Genomic DNA, 24,745 nt, shown 5'->3' with positions numbered 1-24,745 from the left:
TTCTGTAAAATGGTTGACAATATTTCAGCAACAAGAACAAAACCAAACAGAAGTGTAAAAACAAAATATGTATGTTTTATTAAAATGATTTTAAAGATATGAACATGTTATGACATAAGTTAGATTTCAGGAGAACATTAAAGAATTTAAAACGTCTGACTTTGTCTCCTTTTGTGACCTTTGTCAAGGCAGAGTAGGATCACAGTCATCAACTACACATACCACGATATTAAATAGGTGACACATTCAGTGTTTGGTACTGTGGGATTAACTATTATTGTACCCACTGTGCAGTTCTCACTGTGCTTTACATGAAGGGACACACATTAAAATAATCTGTTACGTTTTAGGGAACAATGTGTGAAGTTCTACCAAATGGCTCTTTAGTAAATGCAGTCCTTGTTCCCTGATTATGCAACAGAATGTCACTAGTTAGACATGTACTTTATAGGGAGTCATGTCATTGGAGGTGGATCTGGTTCGTCACTGTCTTTCTTTGCTCTTAGATGGGATCTGAACAGTGATTTTTTTTCCCCACCAACTTCTCTGTAAACAGGTAACACTAGAGCATCAGGACTTTGTGTCTGTCCGATGTTGACATCCATCAGTCTCTAGCACTCCAGTCAGTAAGATCTTGTTCCACCAGCGTTCTCTGAAGCTCTGCACACACACGGTAGCCAAACTCTCCCCGTCCTGGTAGTCTTCCCTCATCTTCTCTGGGATCAGGTCCTCTGACATCACCTGGGAGGTGAAACAAAAGGAACAGGCACACTGAAAGCTGTGTAAAAATTATCCAGTGACTCAGCCCCTCGCCTTCGCTAACCCAAAACTTTCTGGGAATCAACCCTTTACGTAGCATTCATACACAAAACCAGGAGCTCTTGGCTCACCTCAGTGACGGCCTGCAGAGTTGTCTCTTTGGGATTTAGCCACTGTAACGCCTTTTCTGTTGTTTGGAGGGCACTTTCGCTGCGCTGCAGCACAAAGGACGACTGCTGCTGCCGAAGGATTCTCAACAGGAGTCTGAAGGCAGACATCAAAGAGACAAATACACTTTATTATTTATACTTCCTCTCTGTACAAACGACGCACAACACATCAAGGCCCACTGGTTCTTTCTAGATCTGTCTGTCTGTCTCTACAGAGTGCTCTTCTCCTTTTTGAGCTGTACCTTGTCCTGATGAAGCTCATGCAGGCCTTCAGCCAGATCCTGTCCTCATCGAGCTCTGCTGCCTCCTCCTGTTGCTCCGCAGTCTCTCCATCCCTCTGCTCTCCTGCTGACTCACACCTCTGTGGGGAACAGGATCCTAGTAAAGGGTAAATACAGGAGAGATCATTTCAGGTCATGAGGACAAATCACATTTACATCTACGTCTTCATTAATACAACTTACAGAAAAAGATCAGTGTCCAGTCACTGAAGCAGATTTTTAAAAAAAAGCAATATATATTATATTGCTTTTAAATCAGACAGGTAGTGAACTCCATCCTACCTGTGGCTCTGTCCCTCTCCAGCAGCTGCAGACACGTTTGTCCTAGGGTGCACCAGTGCCAAGGGTTAAAGGGCAGCAGGCTGCACAGCTGCTGCAGAGACGACACCTTTGATCCTATGGCTCCAAAATGCTGGTAGATGCTGACCTTTAGTAAAAAAAAGTATGTTGCATATAATCAATAAAGCTCCCTTTGCATTGCTTGTTAGCTTATTAAAATATGTTATATCTCCACAGAATGATGTAGCGCCAATAAAAGCAGTACAAATATAAAAACATCCCCAGCTGTGTGTGTTCTGGTCAATGTTTACCTTGAGCAGCAGGAGGCCGATCAGATGACAGGTGTTGGAGGCTTCTTTGCTCTGGAGAGAGAGAGACACATACAGAGACATAAAGGAGCCTGTCAGCTCTCAGTTTATCAAAGTTATGGTTTTATTTCATGGATTGATTTGAAGTCTTCCAGAGTGGTGTGTTCATGTGCTGTAGGGAAACTCTAGCCTCTAAGATGTAAGAGTTGACCGTCCACATAGACTGCATTCACGAGCTGCATTGCTGGACAATTTACCCCAACAATCTGTAAACATGGACTCCGGTGGGTTTGTGTTTTAAAGATGTTTCTGTTTGAGAGCCAACTCTTGATGTAAGAAGCACTAAGAGACATTTTTTTTCCGAATCAGTCGAAATTTTCAAACTTCATTGGCACTTAACGCTGAATTAAATGACAGAAATAAACTGTCTCAATGAAGTTTCAAGCCTCAACACTCTGATTTTCACACCATGAAAGGTGAGTGAAAATCAACCACAGGTCAAGATACTAAATGTCTAAAACCTTGGTGCACTTAAAGAAATGTCAATAGTGAAGTTTACCTTTTTTTAATTTCTTATAGCATATATTTTTTTGTTTGGGCGATGCTTCTTGTTAAAATTCACTCTTAAAAGGAATCTAGCTTATTGAGTACTGTTCATCTAAATCAGACAACATAAAGTCTGCAATGGTGTATCATTGTCTTTAATGGTTGTAGGATGGCAACCTTTTTATGCAAGCAAGGTGGCTGCAATGACTATTTATCAAGTACAAAAAAAAAAAAAAAAAGATATTTTGTTATCATGCACTGGTGGTTCTAGCAATCAGTGTAATTAATTTAGATTTTTGAACACCTAGTGGTATACAAAGGGTGTCACACCGACAGCAGGTTGTTCCAGGTACAGTCACCTGTGTGGGACACTGTTCAGCATGAAAAACTGACTGAATTACCAGTAAGTCAGCCAAGTCCAACGCCTTTTCTCTCTGTCCCAGTTTGGTGCAGCATCGAGCCATTCCCTCCAGCACATCCCTTCTGATGGTCAGGTTGTTGTCAGCAATCCACTCCAGGCAGCTGCTGTACGCATCCAGGGCTACCTACACCACACACACACACACACCATTAGGATAGAAAATGAAGAGTTTGAACATTATACACCTTAAAAAAAAACAAAAACAGTGTGACATGTAAAAGCACAAGCAGCCTCTGTTGTGTGCTATTGTTAATATAAACGTACTGGAACTTGATTAATTTATTTCTATTTAAGTGTTTCATCATATCATTATTACATACCATGATAGCAGAGAGCGGGTTGTTCAAATAGAGCAGATTACAGATGTATTTAATGTTTCAATTTCAAAAAGATTTCCGGTGTGATGTAGCTAAATGTGTTTCCTGAGACCCTTCCATGCTGTCAGGAAATGTCTCTGTGGCACACACTGCTGGCTATTATAAATATATTACACCAAGAACATGGAAGGTACTAACAAGTAATGGCAACCCAAATTAAAAAAACTGAACAACAGATATTCTGTTCTGTTGGAAAGTGTTCATGTGTACATGGGAATAAATAAGTCCTGTTTGTTCTTATCTCCACAGTAGCTCTACAGAAACATTCAAATACCAGTTCATGGCTACAGTTTTGCATAATCGTCCCATAAACAAGCCGAGTAATAAAATGTAAATGTGCCTCCATTATTTTATTCTGTATCTTGAAATTATGTCACCAACTTCACTGGAAATTTGTAACTGGGACTGGAGAATCACAATAGCCTTTGGTGCATATTTTAAACAAGCAATGATTAATTGAATTGAATTGCTGTTTAATTACCTGATATTTGCCCTGCCTCACAGCCAAGTCACCTCTAAACTTGTGGACTTTCTGCTTCTCCAAAGAATCGTCTGTATCGAGAGCGCCGCTCTCACAAAACCACTGCAGAGAGAAACAGGAGGAGAAAAGACAACAACAATTTTAAAAAATCCTTCATGGAGCGACTCAATGACTGGTGGAGACTTTTTTTTTGGATACTTAGCCACATATACACTCAGCAAGCACTTTATTAGAGCACCTGTGCAATCTAATGCAATCCAACACAACAGCTGGTTGTGTCATAAATTCTTTTACAAAGCTTATACATTTTCAGTTTTTGTTGACATTGTCAGAAAGGTGATAATTCTACTTTATGTCTATTATTGAGGTTGTAGTGGGTGGTTTCATGTAGGTTAATGGGGTGGACAAAACACTTTTCAATATAATGCACTTCAGTACACCACCACCACCCACTTAAACCTCAATAATACATAAAGTAGAATTATCACCTTTCTGATAATGTCAACAAAAACTGAAAACATATAAGCTTCATAAAAAGAATTGATGGCAGAGCTGTTGTGTTGGATTGCATTAGACTGCACAGGTGTTCTAATAAAGTGCTCGGTGAGTGTAAACTGTGAACCAATATTAAAAACTTTCACTGGAACCAGATGCAAACACATTACATATCCAGGAAATATCATTTACTGAAAATGTAAGCAGACAAAATATGCATTTGGATTAGGGCTGGGCAATATATTGGTATTATATCAATATTGTGATATGACACTTGATATTTTCTTAGATTTTGGATATTATAATATCATGATATGGCATAAGTGTTGTCTTTTCCTGGTTTCAAAGGCTGCATCACAGTAAAGTGATGTAATTTTCCAAACTTACCAGACTGTTTTAGCTGTTATTTATTATTTGCCTTTAGCCACTTAGTTATTATATCCACATTACTGATGTGTAAAACCTCATTGTGTAAATATTTTGTGAAAGCACCAATAATCATCCCAACAATATTGTTGCAATTTCAATATCGAGGTATTTGGTCAAAAATACCGTGATATTCAATTTAGTCCATATCACCCAGCCCTAATTTGGATAGATTTGTTTGTAAGTTTATTCTTAAGATAAATATATTTTATTAGCCGGCATGTAAAGTATAACAGCTACTGTATGTGTATATATCTTACGGGTCTGTAATTGCCTGATAATTTACTTGGAAGTTTCGTGAAAATAGGAAATATATAGTATCGCCTAATTCGGTGTAATTAAAGGGAAAACTGAAAAATATATATTGTCAGTCACTACTAATGCTGTATTTACGTTGTTCTTTCCAGAAAACGTCAGTCAGTCATGTCAGCTGTGGTGAAGTTAGCTGCTCTTGAACAGACTCACCTCCGGCTCACACACTTTGGCTTTGTAAGAGGACAAAGACACAGAGACTCGGTCTCTCGCCTCTGAAAACACCGAGTCATCAAACGTGCTTCCTAATATCTCCATCAGGCGGCCGAGAAATGCCACTAAATCACACAATTTCACTGTATAAACGTGTCCAACAAGCTGTAGCTCGGCTCATGCGTGGATTGTTTATATCCCGCGGTTGCACAGTCCTTTGCTTTAAAATGCACGACGACTACACTATGCAGTGACTATAGTTCCTGGACACAAAGGTTCCTATCGATCAAACAGACACGAACAAATTGTTTTAAATATATCCCAACTTTTATTTAAACATGCCATTGATATCACAAAAATATACATTGTTAAAGTGCCTTCATAATGCCGCAAACCTCAAAAATCTATAGGCCTATATGAATATATCTAGTTCTTCTATGCACTTGCAAAAATGCTCCAAATATATACACAACACACGAGATTCAATCAAAAATAGGCTACACATTGAAGGCTGAACATGAAAGTGTTATATATCGGGAAAGATGTACAAAGCATGTGACCACGTAAAATGTATTTAACACGAATGGAAATCTGATGATACACGAATGCCTTCTTTCAATTTCTGTATAATTTGAGACATCCCAAACATTTCTGATGTGTTAATTCTTTTTCGTGTCAGATGTAACCAACAAAATGTAGACAGCCCATTCAAAGTCATCCTAATATTCAAAAATACACGATTACATTACACAAAAAAACACAAGCAATAATTTTATTAACATGTAAATATCACATCCAAGAATCATGACTTACAAGTGAAGAATACACTGACACAACTTTAAACATACTACAAAAATGTCACAGAGCTAGAGTGCATTCATGGCCTAACATATAGAGTGAAAACAGTGAATTAAATATACTGCTTGAGATGGTTAAAGACAGAGTATCACCATCACTTTTATTTGGAAAGCTGCTGCACTGGGCCCTATGACACATATTAGAGGAGAGTTTGTCGCAACACAATAATGCCACCACCGACACCTGTCCAACCATTGATTTTTCTTACTTTGCACAGATGAAATTATACGTTTCGTAGTCAGGCCTGCTGAACCAGTTTTGGTTCCCTGATTTCGCCATGGCAGCACTCATGTCACATTCTTCTGTTTTATTATTTTCATTCCAGTGTTCGAAGTCTAAGCGGTTATCATCGACCCAGAACCAGAAATTCAGGGTGCAGGTGTAGCGAAGGCCCAACCACACGAAGTCTGTGGTTGCGTTCTTGGCCAACTTAGCCAACTCAGTCTGGGTTTCGTTGTTAAGGATGGAAGCCAGGTCGCTGTAATGATCCCTGCAGTAGTACAGAGCATCTTCCCACGTCATGCTCTCCCCGACCAGCCTAAAGTTTGAATCTATAAAAACAAACAAACAAAAAACAACCCAACAACAAACGAAAAACAACCCAACAACAAACAAACAAAAAAACCCAGGAAAACAAAAACAGCGTGAAATGTTTCAGTTGAAATGAAAACAAATACGTGAAAATATCCAAACTGTGTGTTCCAACAAATGAACTGAGTCACCTAGGAGAAACAATACTTTCTGTGATAATGGCATCATCCTCAAGATGTAGACTACTCACTAAGTCTTCCAGCTGTTATTTACTTCAATGCTTACTCTTTGTAAGTCTCATAATATAAAACAAAGATAATAGATAATAACAGGTTATGATATAGGAAGATTTCTCTGAAAGAGAATATCTGAGAAAACACAGTTCCCTACTACCTGTTGTTGTTCTGCAACTGCATATAAAAATGACTCCATGTGACATCATTTATGAATTACAGCAGAGCCTGTCAGTTGCCTTGTAGAACCGCCTGAAGTTTGTGGAGTGACATAACTAGAAATATCAAATGATTTAATTGTGGTTTGATACTTCAGCCCTGTGGCCATCGCAATTCAGAAAAATGAGAACCTTTGCCATGATTAGCTTCAACATTGTCAATCTCAATTTACAGGCGTCAATTTCAATTCTTCTGAGCATATAGTTTAAGGAGGTTTCTGCTATTGCATTAATATGCTTTTTGTCCACATTTAACTGTGAAGGAGATATTACAGTAAAGTATTAACTCTTCTGCAGCTCTCAGTCTGTTACTGTATGTGAGCACTGCGCTGAATAAACAATTCACTTTGCGTAACAGAACATTTATTGTACCTGTGGCTTCGTAGATCTTCACTTCACACAGGACTACATGTTTCTTTATTGGAGAGTACAGAGTGACGTAGCGCCCCGACACGGCTGGATCAAATTTAAAGTAATTGTACTCGTCTAATTTGAAGGATGTGATGTTTTTCCTCCTGGAAGAAAGAAAAAAAATGGACAGACAGAAATTCAGAGAGGGGAAGAAAGGATGGGGAAGTGTGATGTTTGTGGTTCTGAGAGGATGCCTGTGTCTGTTCTACAGACACCTTGACATTGGAGCTGAGTTAGAAATGTCACAGGGAGCATGAAAATCTAAGTGTATTATGAGCAAAACCGTCTTCTAATTTATTTGTCAATTCTAAAAATTCTAAAAAATACTGGACATGCTGAAGCTTGAAAATGTGAAATAAAGCAATTCAAAATAATATGAAGGTATTACACTTTGTTTTCAGTGCCGTTTTTCACCGACGAGTTCCCGATGCGGATCTGAACATCTTTCAAAACAATATTGTTTTGTTGTTTGTTGTAGATAGAAATACAGGAAATGTTGTAGACACGATCCAGGTCAATTGTCCACCAGGAATTGTCCTCTTCGTTTGTGTGAGAACACTTTTTCTCATTCCCATCAATAGCTCTTCCAGAAACGTATGGGACTTCATCGGTGTAGTTTGATGACTGAGAGGTGTTAAGTTCTCTTACAGGGATCTCATTTTGTGTGTTGCAGGTATCTATAGCTGAAAACAGAAAAATATTGCAGAACAATTCAATTCAAAATATTGTCTCTTACATATTTAGCGTAGAAATATCTATTTATGCCTTTGAAAGACAAATGAAAGTTATGAATAATTTAAACATTTTGAAAGCACTTAGTCCTACCTGTTGCATGTAAGTGTAACCTTCCTGTGAAATGTAAAAAAAAAAAAACCAAAGGATTACATAAGATTTCCCGTTTTTAATTTTATAGTCAGGAAGAATTGTCTGATGAATGCACACAATACTCTGAAAAGTCTGTACTGCGTTAACACTCAACAACATAACAGAATAAAAGTTGACGTGATGGATTATTATAAGGTTTCTACAAGTTTATTCTCATACTGTGTTGAGATGAATCAAAAATAACAGGAAGGTATAAACAATATATTCATATATCTACAACACTGGGCAACAGGCAGTAATGTTAAGTATTCAAGATTTGTACTGAATTCATTAGAACATGCAAAAACTGGTATGGTGTAATTATTTTAATTTTCTGTGACCCATCCATCAATAATTAGTAGCTTATATGAAATTTGAGTGAGAACTTGACTGGGGAGTGAGGAGCAAAATACAGTAAGTAATAGTATTATATACTTTTTATTATTTTATCCATGATTCACATTTTTGTGGATGTGTTCTACATCTCAATCAATCAAGTTTGACTCAACTTGATTTTATTTATATAGCCCAATGTCAGAAATCAAATTTGTCTCAAGGGGCTTTACAATCTGTACAGCATCCAACATCCTCTATCTCTCCTCTGTTTTACCCTCAATTCAAATAAGGAAAAATTCAACTCATGGGGAAAAAATGGAAGAAACCACAGGAAGAGCGACCAAGGAGGGATTCCTCTTCCAGGACAGACAGACATACAATAGATTTTGTCAGAATAGACCAAGATAGCAAAAGTAGTATATGGGAAAAACAGGATGACAAAATTAAATCAAAATCAATCTTTTAATAGATCACAATGTCAGGCAGGGACAGACGTGCACATGCATAAAATGACCCACTTACCTAGAGAGATCAGAGAGATGAAAAATAGATTCCACAGCATCTTTACTCTGGAAGAAAAAAACATGGCATCAGTTGACTAGAGACAAGTTAAGATGTTTTAAACAACTGCCCACAGGCCAGTGAATGAAGATCAGGAATAAAGCTTTCAGTTCCTCTAAAATTGCACAAATGTATCATCCTACATCTAAAGAACAGAATTTGTGAGAACAATTTAGGCTGAACTGGTATCACTCACCTTGTCGGCCTTTGTCTCCGTCCAAACCTTTGTCTCTGTTTTGATATGATGCCCTCTCGCAGGTACAGCTATATTTGTGCATTTATACGTAGCTACCTTGCTTTACAGCTGCCTGTATGAAAATACACTGACCCCAAGCAGCGTCATCTCTCCTGGTTGCCGCTCAAAGTTCAGCAGTTCTTTCAATAGTCAAAACATCTAGACTACTATTTGCATCTGTCAACATTTAATGACTGCGATACCATCTCTGGGGTTGAACTACAAAGATAGGATATTGAACAGTAAGAGTGTGAGTGTTGCTATGCATGCAAATATTCCTGCATTTCCTCAATATCTCTTCAACAGGAGAACTTGAATATCTAAATATCTATCTAATATCTAAATTTTGTTTTCATATCCATACTGGCATACTGGTCCATATGACATTTCTTCAAAACAAAACACTCATCATTCTGCTCGCAAGTGCACATCTTGTGACCAAGATTTATTGGGTTTTGTCGTCAAACAAGTATAAAATATAAATCTTTTCTAAATCAAGCTAGAAATCAAGCCAGAGCCTCAATAACAGCTGGGATTTAAATTAACATTGCACAAATTGTCTGCCTCACAGCTGGTAGCTACAAGCTGACGATTGCAGGGGCCACAAAAGGAATTTTTCCGTAGACACAGTATAACACCGATTTCAGCTGTTTTGTTGTGGAGTTTGGAGATGGAAATATCGTCTTCAGCCTACGAAAAAGTCCAACCTCTAGTAAGTCAGTTTCATTCACCGGGTGTACCAGCTGATGGTGGATTTTTACAGGGCTGATATCACAGCTTATTTAAAAAACAAACAAACAAACAGACAAAAACAAAACCGGGACTAAGGGGCAGAAACTGTCTTCCAGAGGGGGCTGTAGAGGCAGACACTTAAAGTAAAACCACTCAGACAGTTCAGATTGAAGGCTGAAAGTCAGGGATGACATTTTTACAATGACACAGTAAATATTTGTTGGAGTTTTGAAATGATAGTGTCATCCTTCTCAACTTTATATCTTTAACACTGAACCTCTTATTTAAGGTAGAAAGTCACAGCTGGATCGTGGTATTCTTTCCACAGTGTCTGCTTTCCACAGGGCCCCGACTGTAATGTAACGCAAGAGCTGAGAGATCACGGTCATCATTCAGTGGAACGTGTCTGGCAATGTAAATTGTATTGAAGCAGGAACAAAGGGAAAGCTGTTCAGTTTACAGTTAAAAGCAAAGCACGCCCATAAGAAGCAACAACCTTGGGTTAAAACTGTCAACAGACAAGGATTAGATCAGAAAAACTGGAAAGTGAAAATTCCACTGTAAATAAAATCACATTTATATATTACAATTCTGACATGGTGTATTTTTTTGCCGAAAAAAAAAAGCTGGCTGCTGTATAGTGAAAACATTTGAATCTCTGACTGCTGTAAGAAACATTCAACCACTACCTGTCTAAATACAGACAACAAGTGAGGACTATAGCAGAAGTATAGCGAAGGATACAGTTATGACATACAGTATGTGCAATAATAGACAGCAGGTAAACTACTTAGATCACAATGTTAGCTCTTAGCTCTACTGCACAACGTTAACTGGGATACATGATGAGTGTTGGATATAAAATCACAACTCATGGAGCAGACGTGGCACTTCAGCGGACCTGGGAAAACTATTTAATTAGAGGATAAATATTTAAAACAGAATGGTATTTTTATCCCTATCATTCACCTAATATGGGGACAATATTAACTGATGACGTCATCGGGGTTGTTTTCTCAAACTTTAGAAAGTTCCCACCAGAGCCACAGAAGACATTATACAACCGTTTTCAAAGTAGTATCGTACTTGTGTCCCTTTAAACAACTAAAAGTGTTGCTCATAAGGTTTTAAATAATTTGTCAGTGGCATTTAATGTATCTTTTCAAAACAAATTTGGTGTTGAGCCTCAAGCATGGATACATTATTAGCAAGGAAAAATATTTCTAAGGTTCTAGCAGGCATTTAGTTTTTGTATTTCCTTCAACAAAGTGCATGTCTTTTCTATTGAGTTCTGATTCTATATTTTTTGCAACCAAACACTGGCTGAACTCTAAAACTGATTCTATTTCAAAAACACTACTCTATAGTACATATTGTATGAGTCTGTCTTGTTAAGAAGCAATCCACTGATGTTTGGACACAGTTGTAAAGACACAGTTTTCATAGATAGAAACATATAAAACCATTCAAAACAGACCTACTATAGTAAAGAAAGAGCACACTGTAAAAGACTGTGGGCTGGATACTCAGGGGCAGGATTAAGCCTAACCTGTGGACTAAAACAAGCTAATCGTGGACAGCCACTTTGTAGCATGTATTGAAATTAACACATGAAACACCTCAAACCAAACGGTTACTGAGGGGTTCAAAGTGGCTGCCGCAGAATGACTGCAGTTGGTAGCGATAACAAGTTCAGAGCAAAGAACTCCGACTAAAATGGAGCTCGCTAATTGAAGTAAGCCTCTCCAGGATAAAGGTGACGCAAGGCTTAAATAAATGAGTCCATGATTTGGAAAAGTTTGAAAAACATTAACAAAACAATACAGGTCCATGGTTGCAGTCACCTTGGTACTGACTACTAACTGGTATTATCAAAGCTACACCAAGAAAACTTGTTTAGCCCAGATTAGGCAACTAGTATACCAACCCAAATATTGTATGTACAAAATGAGCAGTTGTTCGTCTTGGTTATTGCATGCAGTATTAGACAAAAGGTATACCTTAATATCTTTGAATTTGTTATTTTTCATGGCCAGGCATATGTCACGTTACGGCAAAATGTGTAAAGGTTTCAGCTCTCCTTCAGTTGCTATCAACTAGCTTGCTTAGTTAGCTTACAGCTAGCAGACAATATTTGTTTCAAAGATGGTAACTGAAACTGCTCTTTCAGATAGCTAAAGATGCCAACATGTACTGTGACAAGTGCCTGGTGACAAAATACAATAAAATTCGAAACACCAAGGTATTTGTTTGAGGACTTAGAACAGAAGTTTCCAATGTCAACTTCAGAGTATCTAAGTATCTTTTAGCATCAGCGGAAAGCAGAGCTCGGTCATGCGTCACAACTTGGTTTGAACAAGCCTTCCTTAAGAATCACTCGACAGTATGTGATTTCCAAAGCTTTCACATATTCTCTCTCGTCATTATCTGTCAAGAGTTGGTGAAATTCTGTTCAAACAAGTGTACGAGCCATGTAGGCACATAGGTTTATCTGCAAAGCTTCATCAAAGTCTCCTATCGGTGAGGAACTGTAGTTGAGACAGTTTTGTCCTTGCCATCTTAATGCGGTAAAGCGTGAAGAGAACAGTTGGAAAGAGGAACGTTATTTGGTAGACTTCCCACCACAGAGGGAATGCTGTGCTGTTTCTTCAGGCATCACAACAATTCCTTCAACGACAGGAAGCTAAATATCCAAAGACTGTCTGAACACATATAGTTTCAGTCTTTTGAAGATGTCCTTATAGCTCTGTCTGTCTGCTTGAGACAGAGAAACCAACAGGACACAGAAACATGTCTTGGGAAGTGCACATCATGAATCTAGGCATTCATTTTACAACAGTGGTCTGGAGGAGAGGGGAAGAATCAAACAGGATCATGTGGAAGCAGAGAAGAAGAGATGGGAGACCATGATTTAAAGCAACAATACAAAACATAACACATGCGCATTTTCAAAAGGAGAAGAGATTAAAAATGGGGCTCAAATTGTGCAATTTAGCAAAAGAAAGCGGTGGGTGATTGTTCTGTTTTTTCGAGCCATATAAACATCCAACTCTCGAACAAGACATTATTAGAAAAGTGGATAAACTGGTAAGATTCCTCCTCCTGAAAACACACTAAGGATTTTAAAAAAGGCAAAATACTGGTTCAGTTTGTAGTCATATAAAACAGATTTGGTCTCTCAGAGCCATTTAAGGGTATAATAAGAGATTAAGGTGCCTAATCAGTCCACCATGTAGTGGACAAAGTGCATTTTTTTTAAAAAAAAGTTTAGTTTAGGTGCTTCACGATTTTTCTCTTCAGTGCAGACTGGAGTCAAATCATTGAAATATTTGAAATACTGTTTAACAGCGTTTCTTTAAGTACAGGTCAGGACCCAAAATGATTCACAGGCCTCAGTTTTTACATGAACTGTTGGGTTCCACTGAGCCTGAAGGCAAGGTGTTGGTGATTTGGTAATGAACTTGTGGATTGATTTGCTCTAAATTTACATCGGAGCTGCAGCTGGTGCTTACAGTAGCATTTACATGGTTTGGGGAAAACTCTATTGTTGCTTCCCCATAATTAAATTCATCCATTCAACCCATCAGAAGCCCACCAAGAGCACATTTGAAGCAAAATCACTGCGGCGAAATACTGTATTTCTTTCTCTGTTATCGTTTCAGTGGACCGAAGTCTGCCTCACAGTGGCCATTATTAAGTTCACGAACGGCGCCTCTGCCTCAGACTGTAGCTCACTGCTCAGGAGACAACACATTCAACTTTGGCACAACAGTCTCAAACTGTCTGAATCTACATAACCTCCTTTAAAAAGGTGACAATAACACAGGATGTGTTCTATCAAAAAGGTGTGAAATTGGTTTAAAAACATCACTTTCAGTGCATATTTAACACATACCGTGGACTTTTTCCATCAGTTTTTTTCATTTGTAGGTGTTTCATTTGTAGGCTATGAAGGGAAGACTTGAGTAGACATCCTGCGTTATTTAAAAGTATCACATCATTGGCATTCATTCTGCATTAAGGTACTTTGTCTTATATCACAGTTTATCTCAGAGATAAAAACTTTCAACGTCATTATGCATCCATGTCAGCTAAAACAACCTGTTGGGTGAATGTGGCTTTCAACAACTGTGATGATCTTCACAGGTGCTAGAAAAAAACAGTTCCACAACAGATGTACGCTAGACGTGGACAAAGTGTTTCACTGGGGACGTCGCTCGGCAGTGACATCTTCCTGTGATCACTTTTTCAGTTTGGGAGCAGGGATGAAACGTTTGTAACGTTGGAGATAAAAGTTTGAATTTAGGCCTTTGCTCACAACAACATACATTTAACAAACACTTTTTTTCTCAAGGAAATGCAGCATCACTGTGTGAAAAATGAGTGCAAATTTAACAAGGGGCTTGGCGGACATGTAAACTGTCAATTCCTCCGAAAGGTCTCCCCTTAACAACAGTCAGCATTCATCAATTGCTTCTAAAGAAGGATGTATGGATGTGTGTGGATGAGGACTGCACTTCATGGTATTCCTTTTGACAAAATATGGTGAACTGCTATTTTGTTTATGTTTGATGTGTAATTTATGATTCGCAGGGGTTGCTAAAAACTCCCTTTTTACCATGATTCCTTCTCAAATGTTACACCTTACATACCGTCAGTTAGGTAAGTATTTAGACAGGGAGCTGAAGCTAATAATCCATCTGTTATTCTCATGTAGACATGATTTAGAAATATTAAAAATAAAGTGAATTAATGTTACAGATGAGTACACATGCAAATCAGTGGCAACAAAGACTTGGTTCAGCTAACTGTTACAGCTCTTCCAGCATTAATCACAACAGTATTTCTCGTGTAACATTCTGCGCTTTCCACATTCACTAGTCTTCAGATACCGACAAGGATTTCCTGACGCTGCGTGACGGCTCCCAAACCTCACTGTCATCTGTATCATCGCCGTCATTCTCCTCATCTTCTTCGTCATCATCCTCATCCCCCATCCCGGTGCTGGTCTGTTCCTCGGTGGCCGTCGACGCCTCTCCCTGCGTCTCCTCTCTCTCCTCCTCACCTCCCTCCTCTCCGTCCGTCCTCCCTACAGTCGGCTCCAGGAAGGGATCTGACCCCATGTCCAAGCGTCGCTGGACCTCGGCAAACCACTCCCTCACCTTATTAAAGAGAGAGAGACACCTTAACTACGTGTTGACAGCAGGGCTGTAGCTGCCACTGAGGACACCAAGGTCACGTCCTTTGTAATATTTTGTGGTTTTAATGACATGAAGATGAGTTTACATTCTACGATTACACACATATATACTTCATGGATTCTTTGGGGCAAATTCTGACATTGTTTAGACTAAATGTCTTAAAATTAAAAGGTTTTAATTAGGCAAACAATGTTTTTGCCACCTGAAGTACACACCTGATATTGTAGAGATGACTTTGACACAACATTTAGACCATAATGCAGGGAGATGAATGAATGGTTAAACACATAAAATGTGAAATTTTGTTGGGTGGGTGAGGTTCAACTAGGGGAATTTGCACTCAGCATTTCTAAAATCCTAGTTACACTCCTGGGTCCAGCTTCTAAGAACCTATTTGCAAACACTCTTACACGTTTTCCAAAGTAACACTTAAGAGCGAGTGCACTTGCATAGCGTTAAGGGCTTCTTATTGTCGACTTTTGTTGGCGCTGAAAAGACTGCTGAACACACGTTCTATCTGTAAGCTGTTCAACATCTCAAAAAAATACATGAATCACAAAGCAGAAATGTTATGGAAAACTGTGTGGAAGTAAGCGTAAGAAAGTAAACTTTTATCAATTTAACTGCTGTTCGAGGCAGATGTTACTCTTAAGCACAAATTTAACTTAAAATCAAGCATTAGTTTCATGGGAGGTTCAGGGATTCAGACCCCAACCATGAACCGTGACGTCTCCGGTTTGTGTTTCTTGTCATCTTTCCACAAGTACTATCAAATAAAGGCATCAAGGCATTAAGAAATTGGCATTTCAGGCCAGAACGGTGTATTAGCTAAAAAGAGGGAGAGGAGGATGGTTCCAGCAGAAAGTGGCAGATAAACTACACAAATCAATTGTTCCTGTGTGGGTTTTATTTATTCATCCAAGTCACTTCACAGAGAGCTTTGTTGGTCATGATAACGGTTAAACTTAAAGGTTAACAATATAAACTTGAATGAAAATGTAGTTTGAGGTTACTCCTGCAGCCAACTTGCTAGTTACGATGCTTTTGGGAAACATAGAAGGTACGTTAAATGGATTTTACTTCTTCGCCCTTATAAGCTTTTGAGTCGTGGGTTGTAACATGACACAATGATATATGTATATGTCTCACATGTGGATAAAAATAATTCCATTACCTGTTCATAGCTCATGTTGGTCTTAGTGACAAGCTCATCCAGGTCCTGCTCATTGAGAAAGCGGTGCTTCAGGTAGTACTCCTTCAGGAACTCCCGCCCAGTCTTGAATTTCTTCGACAGGGGAGATTTGTCTACATCTGCACAGGAGGAGGCAGACCTCCTTGGTTGCTTCCGGGTTCGGGACCGCCCCCAACCACGATTACGGCCCCGTCTTTTTCGAGCGCCGCTGCTTCCCATTTTATTGCCTCCTCCACCATTTGGCCCCTCGACATTGCCGCTTTGGTACTGGAAGAACCATTTCAGGTTCCCGTTTTTCCAGGAGTACCGAGAGTCCCCAAACCAGCTGACAATGTAGGACCGAGTAAGGCCGCTCTCCTCTGCCAGCTGGTCGTACTCCTCTGGAGTGGGCCACTGGGTCCGCACGAAGGCACTTTTCAGAATATGAAGCTGCTCCGGAGACTTTTTACTCTTATCTTTTAAGTCTCTGTTGGTACTGCTCGTGGTGGGCAGCTGCTTACTGCGCCCACCGGGAGGAGTTTGACTGCCTTTACGAGAAGAGGAAGCGGAGGGAGAAGAAGAGGCAACTCCTCCTTTCCCTCCACCTTCTCCTGCTTTTCCTCCGTCTGTCTCCATCTTTCCTCCCTCAGAATCTGGGGAGGAGGTGCTCACAGATGGCATTTTTCGTCTCTCGGTGAACCAGGCATCGATCTCCCTGCGTGTCAGTTTAGTCTCTGTCCTCAGGCGGCTCAATTCTTCATCTGATGGGGTGCTGCTCTTCTCAAAACTCTCCTCCAGCACCACCAGCTGCTCCGGCGTCTTCTCCTTAAACTTCTGCAGAGTGAAGTCTGGGAATGGATTCCATGTTTTGGGTCGCGTCTCCTTCTCCTTCACGGGAGGCGTGCGGGGAGGATGAGGAGATGTGGGTGTCTCGTCGCTTGAGTCAATGACAATGGTGGTGGTAGCAGTGCTACTACAGCTGCCGCCTCCTCTGCCCCCTCCGTCATGGAAAACGATGACATGGCTGTTTTTGGAGTTGCGCTGGTTGTACCTCGTGTCACTGAACCATTTCTTGATTTCTCCCTTTGTCAGGTTGGTGAGCTTCATCAAACGGGCGATCTCGGCATCACTGACAAAGTGGTTTTTAAGGTAGCTGGCTTTCAGCTCTGCTAGCTGCTCTTTGGACTTCTTAGGCCGCATACTGAATGTGTCAGCGCTCAGGGCTGAGTTCTCCTTAGAGAGAGAAGGGGTGAGTTATACATTAAACATGGGTTTCACAGTGCCAGTACCAAATACCTGCCAGGAGGAAGACAAAATGGCTAGAGATGAGACATGTGAAACTTTTCTGTGTTTGAATGTGTAGAGAGACACACCATGTGCTACCTTTGTGCACAAACTGAACACAAGATATCTTTAACTTGCATCTTGACAGCAACAAGAGCACAACATAAAACAATAATCTGTCTGAAAGGCATAAATTAGATTTTTTCCCACCTGTGGAGACAGGGAGGGAGGCTGGACAGTGGTAGCCCGTTTGAGCTCACTGTTTGTCGGGGTGGGCTGGCAGGAAACTCTGCTGGAGCTCTGGGACTGGCTGGGCAGCCCTGCCACTGTCAGGGTGATGGGACTGGTAACTGGAAGGTTCCCTCCTGGGCCAACCTAGGAACAATAGATAGAGTGTGTAGATCAGACAAATACCGGGCCAACTGTAGTTTTTATTTTAAATGCTTTAATCTATGGGTAGGGAACTAAAACTGGCTTCAGGTGCATAACTGAACTTGTGTCACTGTATACTTTCTTGGCAAGCTTAAAGTCCACCTCCTCTCAAAGTGTGTTTTTCAAAATCTGCTCATTGTTACTTTAGTTGGATGTTTGAGCTTCACTGTGCAGAATGATGTATGTGCAGACTTGGATACTGGAAGGCTGTTTTCACATTTTTCTGCTAAAGTAGAAAAGTTTCTCTGTGCTCACCTTAAATTTGGGTTTAAGGCGTGCACCTACGAGCATGATTTGTGACATCATAACTAGTATGGAAGCCAATTGTGGTCAAGTATGCTACTTACATGTAGAAACCTGAAGCCTCCAATGCACATACACTGAGAATGGACTTTACATTGGAGAAAGAGAGATCTTGTGTCAAGTAGTTAAACTTCTGAAACTGAAAATATTTGAATATTCTGGATTTTTCAATGAGGGAGAGTAGATGCGATTTTATGTGTGTGTGTGTGTGTGTGTGTGTGTGTGTGAGAGAGAGTGACAAAGAGTGAGACAGAGACAGAGAAAGAGAGAGAGAGAGAGTGAGAGAGAGACATATCCAGTATTTATGGCATGGTCTGAGAGATTGTTGAATGAAAATATTTACCATGTACAATAATATTATCAGCATTGGTATTAAAAATAAACTGAAATGAAATTCAAAAGAGAAGCTTCTTTTTACCATATAGCAAATATCAATATATTACCTATGTTAAATTACCTGGTACACTGCAGGTGATTAACTATTTGTTTCTTTCATCCGGCTCTACTGCAGAATAATTAAGACCCTTTTTACACTTATAATATTTTATCTTGATAAGGAAAACATGTGTTGATGGAGGTGTAAATCATAAATGCACAGGCCATGTTTTTTGACAAGTCAGCCTGCCCCGCCCAACTACTTTGCATATTTAAATCCGACCACAATCTGGGCAGGATCGAGATAACGAGAACACTTATTAATATCAGGTGTAAATGCAACGGCCCAGGGATTGCATGTCATTATCAAAATAAGGTCTCCAGATACTGAATAGATGCTAATACCAGGTATCAGTGGGGCCCATAATCAAAGTTAGAGTTATCTTCCAGCACTGTGCCTAGTTAGCATTCTGACAGTCAAAATCATGTCCATGTCCAATAAATACAATCAAAGTCAATCAAATTGTTTCAAGTTTATTAAATAAAAGTCACTTAAATTTAAGCCAAGCTGACTTCAGTCATTAATCAAACCAAGGCAGGCAATGCTAGTTGATTTATTGTCGATGTCAACTAGTTTTAAGTTGACTGGGTTCAAAGTGAGGCAAGTCAAAGCCGATACTTGCCAAACATAACACATATTCTTTCCTTACCTACCTGTGTGAACACCAGGCCAGGCTGGCCCACTATCTGGCAGGTCTGAAGAATTGACTGCAGACCATTGGCAGCTGCTGAGAGTTGGTGAGCAGGTATGACAGTGATGGTTTGAGGCACCGTGTGCACTGTGCCGTTGAACTGTTTCCTCCTGGCCTCCTCCACTTCTTCAGGAGTCCAACTGACGCCATGTTTCAGCCGCTGGGCAGAGAACCATACCTGGGCATAGATCACAGATGTTTGACTGTATCTAACAATTAGGAGAAAGTCTTTCTTTAGTACACTTCAGACTTAGATTCTAAAATAAGATTGAAGGGCTTTTTATCCAATAAAATATATAGAGTAAGGAGCTTCTACTTTTTGAGATATTTTATAACAAACAGACAGATGGGTGAAACCACAACATCCTCCGTCAGCTGAGGTAATCCATCCCTACTTCAGCCCACTTTCATCTACCTTGATCTGCTCCTCTGTGAACTGCGTCTGTGCTGCCAGGCTGCTGATCTCGGCCATGGAGGGGTAGGGAAACTTCTTGTACATGCTGCCCAGCAGAGGGTTGGTGTCCATAGCTGCACTGTAAGACGGGATGCTACTGAGAGGGATCAGCAGCTGGGGCTGAGCTGCTGCTGCAGTCTGCTGGGCCTGAAAAGCAGAAAGCACCTGGAATAGAGGAGGAGATGGAGAGAGATGAGAAAGACTGTTAATACGAACACTGTGGCAAAAGCTCTATTTGGCAAGCTGCTGTCCTGCTCAGGTGTCCCAGAACAAGACAGTGAATATCTATGAGCTGCGAGGCTGCTGTTCTGTAGCTGAATTTGACATCTAACGTCTCTGTTGAGGAAATTTCACATTACGATCGAGCCTCTCTACCTGTGCCAGGCCAGCAGGCAGAACTGTGGGGTTTAAAATGGATGACTTCCTCTGCTGCTCCGAGGGCTGGCTGACCAGCAAGCCGCCTCCTCCGAGCTTCATGGAGTCATGCAGCAGCATCTCCACAGGCGTCATTGGCCCCAGAGGAGCTTCGATGGGTTCCTGCTCTCCTCCCACCTCTCCCTCACCGCCTCCTCCAAAACCTTCCGCCACCTCATCTGCTGATTTCAAGGACACGGCGATCCTCTTGGGCTCAGATTTGGTCTTCATCCTCATGATGGGGGTCTTGCTGAGAGAGATGGCGGCTACAGTTGCGGGGTCTGCTCCTCCCTCCTCGGGGGTATCACACTGCTGGTCCTGGGTCGACTGGTCACTGTTCGGATCCTCAGGAGGGTTTGTGGCGCTGCGCTTCAGTGAGGGAGCAAGGACTTCACTGTCTTCTATGGTGGACACACTGGGCTCATCTGTAATAATAATACAACATTCATTGTGACAGATATTTCTCATTTCCTTCACGTTAATTGAAATTTACAGTGAATTTATGACTAAGCTGATGTTTATTTCATGCTTATCAGGTGTGATTGCGCGATGGGAGAATGGGACAAAAAGAATCTTACCTGTGTCTGGTGGGGTGGGGACAACCACCACCGCCTGACCCAGCTCCTCAGCAGTTGGCCCCTCCTCTACTCCCTCCTTCACCTTCCCCTCCTCCCCCTCCGCCTCTTCCTCCTTTGTCCTTTCTATTTTCTCTTCCACCTCCTCCTGCTCCACCACATCAGAGGGCAGCACCATACAAGGTGTGGTTGACTTCCGACGGCTCGACATTGTCAACCCAACTCTGGTAACTTCTACTCAGGTCAAAAGAAGATCTGTGACAGAAGTGTCGAGGCTCACATGTCTTAGGTGGTTGTGCTTACATGATAGAGTCCTTGAATTAGGAATTGCTGGTGGAAGAAAGAACAAATATGCAAATGTCATACAAGTAATTTGTCAAAAAAATAGTAAACTGTACAAAAACATTTTATTCTTAAATACTTCTGTCATAGATATATATACATTTAATAAAAATTAAAGTTAGTTGCAGCCCTACTTATAACCATAATACAGAATGACAACACCACATTCGCATACAGTATGTATATAACTATTTCTGTAATTCAACAAATATTGCACATACCAAGTCCACAAAGGATTAATATAAAACGCAACAAATTGCATCTTGTTCCTACTCAAATGCATAACACTGTATTTCACAATTCAACTGTCATATAAGAGCCACATGTCATGTGTAATGCCTGGCGTTCATATAGCTAAACAAACACATACTGCAGAGTAAACAAAAGACTGGATTAAATGAAGTGCTCGGGGGATGAAATGTAATTATATACTTCAGTATGATGACTAACACAATGAGTCATGTGGGTCTGTAAACAGATTTAACAAGTGGTACGAGATTTGTAATCATCACATAAAAACTTTGATAAATATAGTTTTACATTGTGATGGGTGACATTACAAGATATATGACAAGGATTCCCCCCCAACTTTGATTAAGTACAGCACATGATATGGCAACTGAATGCAAAATGAAAGGTTATTAATATTGACATTAACTTTGAGGTCAATGCAATGCAATTAATTAGTCGGTTGATAGAAAATTAATCAACAACTTTAATAATCAATTAATCTTAAATCAACAAGTAATCTGAAGTTGTCACCTTAGATTCTGGAAATTTGTGTTTTTTGTCATTTTACGGACTAAATGATCAATCAATTAATCGATAATAAAAAATCCTATTAGTTGCATCCCTGAAATTACAAAAGTTTCTTAAACCATGAGAAAATATGAATTTACTAAAAGACTAAAGTAAACAATAATATTGAATTAGCGCCCAACCCTACATTGATGCACGTCTTTAGAGCTGTAATGATTAGTCGATTGACAGAAAATCAATTGACAACTATTTTAATAATCATACATATGTTTAAGTAGTAAGTTTAACATTTGTTGGGTCAAGGATCTCAAATTTTAGAATGTGTTGCTTTTCTTGGTCTTACATTACTGTAAATTTAATATTTTTGGGTTTTGGACTGTTGTTTGGACAAAATAAGACATTTAAGGATGTCATCAGGATGTTGTGATGGGTGTTTTTCACATTTTTTGATGTTTTCTTGACCAAATGATTCGTCAAGTAATCACAAAAATAACCAGCAGATTAATTGATAACAACAATAATTGTTTGTCGCAGCCCTCAATGTCCTAATCCCCTCTTGTCAACCATGCACTTCAGTGTATCACAGGGTAACCCCACATAGAGACCTGTTACATTGGCAAGCCAGGCAAAGAAGGCAAAACCTCCAGACACTCTGAGGAAGGCCCAAGGCTCACTGTGTGTTAACTGGTTTAAAGTAATTTGATTGTGGTAATTTGCTTGGGAAGGTGCACTACTAAAACACAATATCAAGTGACATAATTAGGCCCTTGATGTCCATGGCCCTGTCTTGTTAAGTAGTCCTGTGTCAAAATCTGGTTTAAAGACATTAATGATTTTAGATGATACTGTGCATACATTATGCATATCCCTGAATAAATCCCTGTTTAATCAAACAACAAACCTACAGGCCCAGGTACAAGTCCAGCACAGGAATACTGTACATAATGAACAAATGAGTGAATTGGGGGGTTGGTAGGGGCCCAGCAGGTTCATCCAGCAATGTTAGTGGGGCTCACATTGTAATACCACCAACATAATTTAATCATTATCATATAATAATGTTGTTCTACACCATTACATACACTGTCTGGTTAATGAAAATATTTGATTTTAATTTGCATTTGTGTCTTAAAGGAAATCAGTGACGGTCACTGTTTAACTTGATGGCTAACCGCCTTATTTATAACATTTACTGTGACACAGGTGCTACAACAAAGGCCCAAAATATCCACTTGTATGACAGTGTAATATGTGTGTGGTCAACTTCTCATTACTGCTGGTTAAACCTGTTAACAATAACAGTGACTGTGTACAGTAGTATGCTATGCTGCACTGCCATCATGAGATCATTAACAGTCGGCAGCTCAATCATTTGGAGGTGTGAGCTAGCTACGGTGATTTATTATTATCATTATTATCATCAAAGTATCGTTAAAGCAATAAATTAACACATCTAAGGACATCTAACATAGCTCTACAGCATCTAGCATGTGTATGAGCTGGGGCCAACTAGCCAGTGTTAGCCGGGCCGGTCATTACTATTGATCATGTCTGGCGGTAAACTTACTGGAAGTACAGAAATGTGACTGTGCTGCTACCAGGCTGTCGAGACGAGACGAAACGAGGCGAGGAGTAATTTCCTGCCTCTGGTAGTATCTGTCGAGGTTTCTCCTTCTCCCCCGGTTAAACCATTCAGCCCCAGCCCGAGCAGCGTTTACGTTATTTGGGCTTACGGGTCTCCTAAGAACCCCGCAGCGGAGGCAGACAGACGGACGGACCGGTCTAACGGCTCCGGCTCCCGGCTGCAGATGCTGAAAACACCGGACACCTCTCTCTCCTCTTCTGGAAACAGGTTATTTCATGCCCCGGTCACGTCTTTTACAAAGCTACCTGAACAAAAGCACAGCTGTTACATTGATAACCTGTCCGCTGGTGCTGTTTTAGTTTGCTGACCTAATTCTCTGATATTTTTAACGGCTGATTTTTTTTTAATAATAATGATCAAACGGCGTCATCATTCTATGTGATACGTCCTGACGTCATTCCTCGGCGACTCTCGCTGAGTGTGCTCTCAAATTTTTTAGGAAATTAAAGCAAAAACGTATTTTCGGAGAATATGTTACTGTGGTCTAGAAAGAAATGTTATTACAGTGTCTGGAAACAAATATGGCGCGTAACATAGTGTAAAGAAGGCCGTAAACTCTGCGTTTCCCGAGCAGGCTGTCTGCCAATATGTCCTTACATGACCTGTCAGGGCAGCATGAAGCTACTTGAGGACAACTCTGCAAACTCTCCCTGCATCACTACACCTGGTGTTAGGGCTGTTTAGCTTTTCTGTTCATCATATCGACCGTTTTTACTTTACTTTTTAATAAGGCTACACTGCAGTGCCGTTTATTGCCGTATTATACACCATACCTGTGGGAAAATTAATTTAAGTAATTGTAAGCAGTTTAAAGAGCCCCTCCAGACATGTTTTAAAATCTGTATAAAATACTCGTTTGAATAATGTCTGTTTTTTTCCACCCCCTAAAAGTTCAATTATCTTGTTAAAATCCCTAAAAAATCTTTTCCTTCCTCATTATAAATTCAAGAATTTATAAATATGCAAATATATTTCATTTCAGAAATTCTCCTGCTGGACACAAGATGTATCCTACTTAACTGTAAAGTCCATTCTCAGTGTTTGTGCACTG

General features: G+C 40.0%; 3 protein-coding genes across 3 annotated transcripts; all 3 read right to left on the bottom strand.

Annotated features, from left to right (window-relative positions):
* Positions 1-53: 53 nt before the first annotated feature.
* zgc:101716 (uncharacterized protein LOC492784 homolog) lies at positions 54-5,234 on the bottom strand. The gene is made up of 8 exons (XM_067602258.1): positions 5,009-5,234; positions 3,623-3,724; positions 2,745-2,888; positions 1,801-1,851; positions 1,493-1,637; positions 1,172-1,307; positions 891-1,023; positions 54-741 (listed from the first exon to the last, which is right to left on the bottom strand). Exons 1-8 carry the CDS (start codon positions 5,111-5,113, stop codon positions 571-573), a joined length of 987 nt encoding a protein of 328 aa, XP_067458359.1. The 5' UTR covers positions 5,114-5,234; the 3' UTR covers positions 54-570.
* An 83-nt stretch (positions 5,235-5,317) lies between these two features.
* Positions 5,318-9,540, bottom strand: LOC137191833 (fucolectin-5-like). The gene is made up of 6 exons (XM_067602259.1): positions 9,217-9,540; positions 8,982-9,028; positions 8,085-8,108; positions 7,648-7,942; positions 7,221-7,363; positions 5,318-6,417 (listed from the first exon to the last, which is right to left on the bottom strand). Exons 2-6 carry the CDS (start codon positions 9,019-9,021, stop codon positions 6,071-6,073), a joined length of 849 nt encoding a protein of 282 aa, XP_067458360.1. The 5' UTR covers positions 9,022-9,028; positions 9,217-9,540; the 3' UTR covers positions 5,318-6,070.
* Positions 9,541-9,674: 134 nt separating this feature from the next.
* On the bottom strand, positions 9,675-24,638 carry LOC137191831 (zinc fingers and homeoboxes protein 1-like). The gene is made up of 8 exons (XM_067602257.1): positions 23,617-24,638; positions 20,952-21,278; positions 20,335-20,798; positions 19,921-20,124; positions 19,468-19,683; positions 17,854-18,018; positions 16,363-17,592; positions 9,675-15,149 (listed from the first exon to the last, which is right to left on the bottom strand). Exons 2-8 carry the CDS (start codon positions 21,157-21,159, stop codon positions 14,865-14,867), a joined length of 2,772 nt encoding a protein of 923 aa, XP_067458358.1. The 5' UTR covers positions 21,160-21,278; positions 23,617-24,638; the 3' UTR covers positions 9,675-14,864.
* Between the last annotated feature and the right edge of the window lie 107 nt (positions 24,639-24,745).

Source organism: Thunnus thynnus, chromosome 10 (assembly GCF_963924715.1).
Source record: "Thunnus thynnus chromosome 10, fThuThy2.1, whole genome shotgun sequence".
NCBI classification, from domain to species: Eukaryota; Metazoa; Chordata; class Actinopteri; order Scombriformes; family Scombridae; genus Thunnus; species Thunnus thynnus.
The sequence above is the reverse complement of the archived record's forward strand: the minus strand, read 5'-3'. Positions and strand labels throughout refer to the sequence as shown.

What these genes read in the sequence shown, in the direction of transcription:
- zgc:101716 (XM_067602258.1), bottom strand. Translation starts at nt 5,113, where the DNA reads ATGGAGATATTAGGAAGCACGTTTGATGACTCGGTGTTTTCAGAGGCG. An exon ending in TGGACTTGGCTGACTTACTG is followed by an intron (nt 1,852 to 2,744) that starts GTAATTCAGTCA and finishes CTCTCTCTCCAG; the next exon opens with AGCAAAGAAGCCTCCAACAC. An exon ending in CTCTGCAGGCCGTCACTGAG is followed by an intron (nt 742 to 890) that starts GTGAGCCAAGAG and finishes TTCACCTCCCAG; the next exon opens with GTGATGTCAGAGGACCTGAT.
- LOC137191833 (XM_067602259.1), bottom strand. Translation starts at nt 9,021, where the DNA reads ATGCTGTGGAATCTATTTTTCATCTCTCTGATCTCTCTAG. An exon ending in CATCTCTCTGATCTCTCTAG is followed by an intron (nt 8,109 to 8,981) that starts GTAAGTGGGTCA and finishes TACATTTCACAG; the next exon opens with GAAGGTTACACTTACATGCA. An exon ending in AACGGCACTGAAAACAAAGT is followed by an intron (nt 7,364 to 7,647) that starts GTAATACCTTCA and finishes TCTTTCTTCCAG; the next exon opens with GAGGAAAAACATCACATCCT.
- LOC137191831 (XM_067602257.1), bottom strand. Translation starts at nt 21,159, where the DNA reads ATGTCGAGCCGTCGGAAGTCAACCACACCTTGTATGGTGCTGCCCTCT. An exon ending in CTCCCTCCCTGTCTCCACAG is followed by an intron (nt 17,593 to 17,853) that starts GTGGGAAAAAAT and finishes TCTCTCTCTAAG; the next exon opens with GAGAACTCAGCCCTGAGCGC. An exon ending in CCAACATGAGCTATGAACAG is followed by an intron (nt 15,150 to 16,362) that starts GTAATGGAATTA and finishes CTCTTTAATAAG; the next exon opens with GTGAGGGAGTGGTTTGCCGA.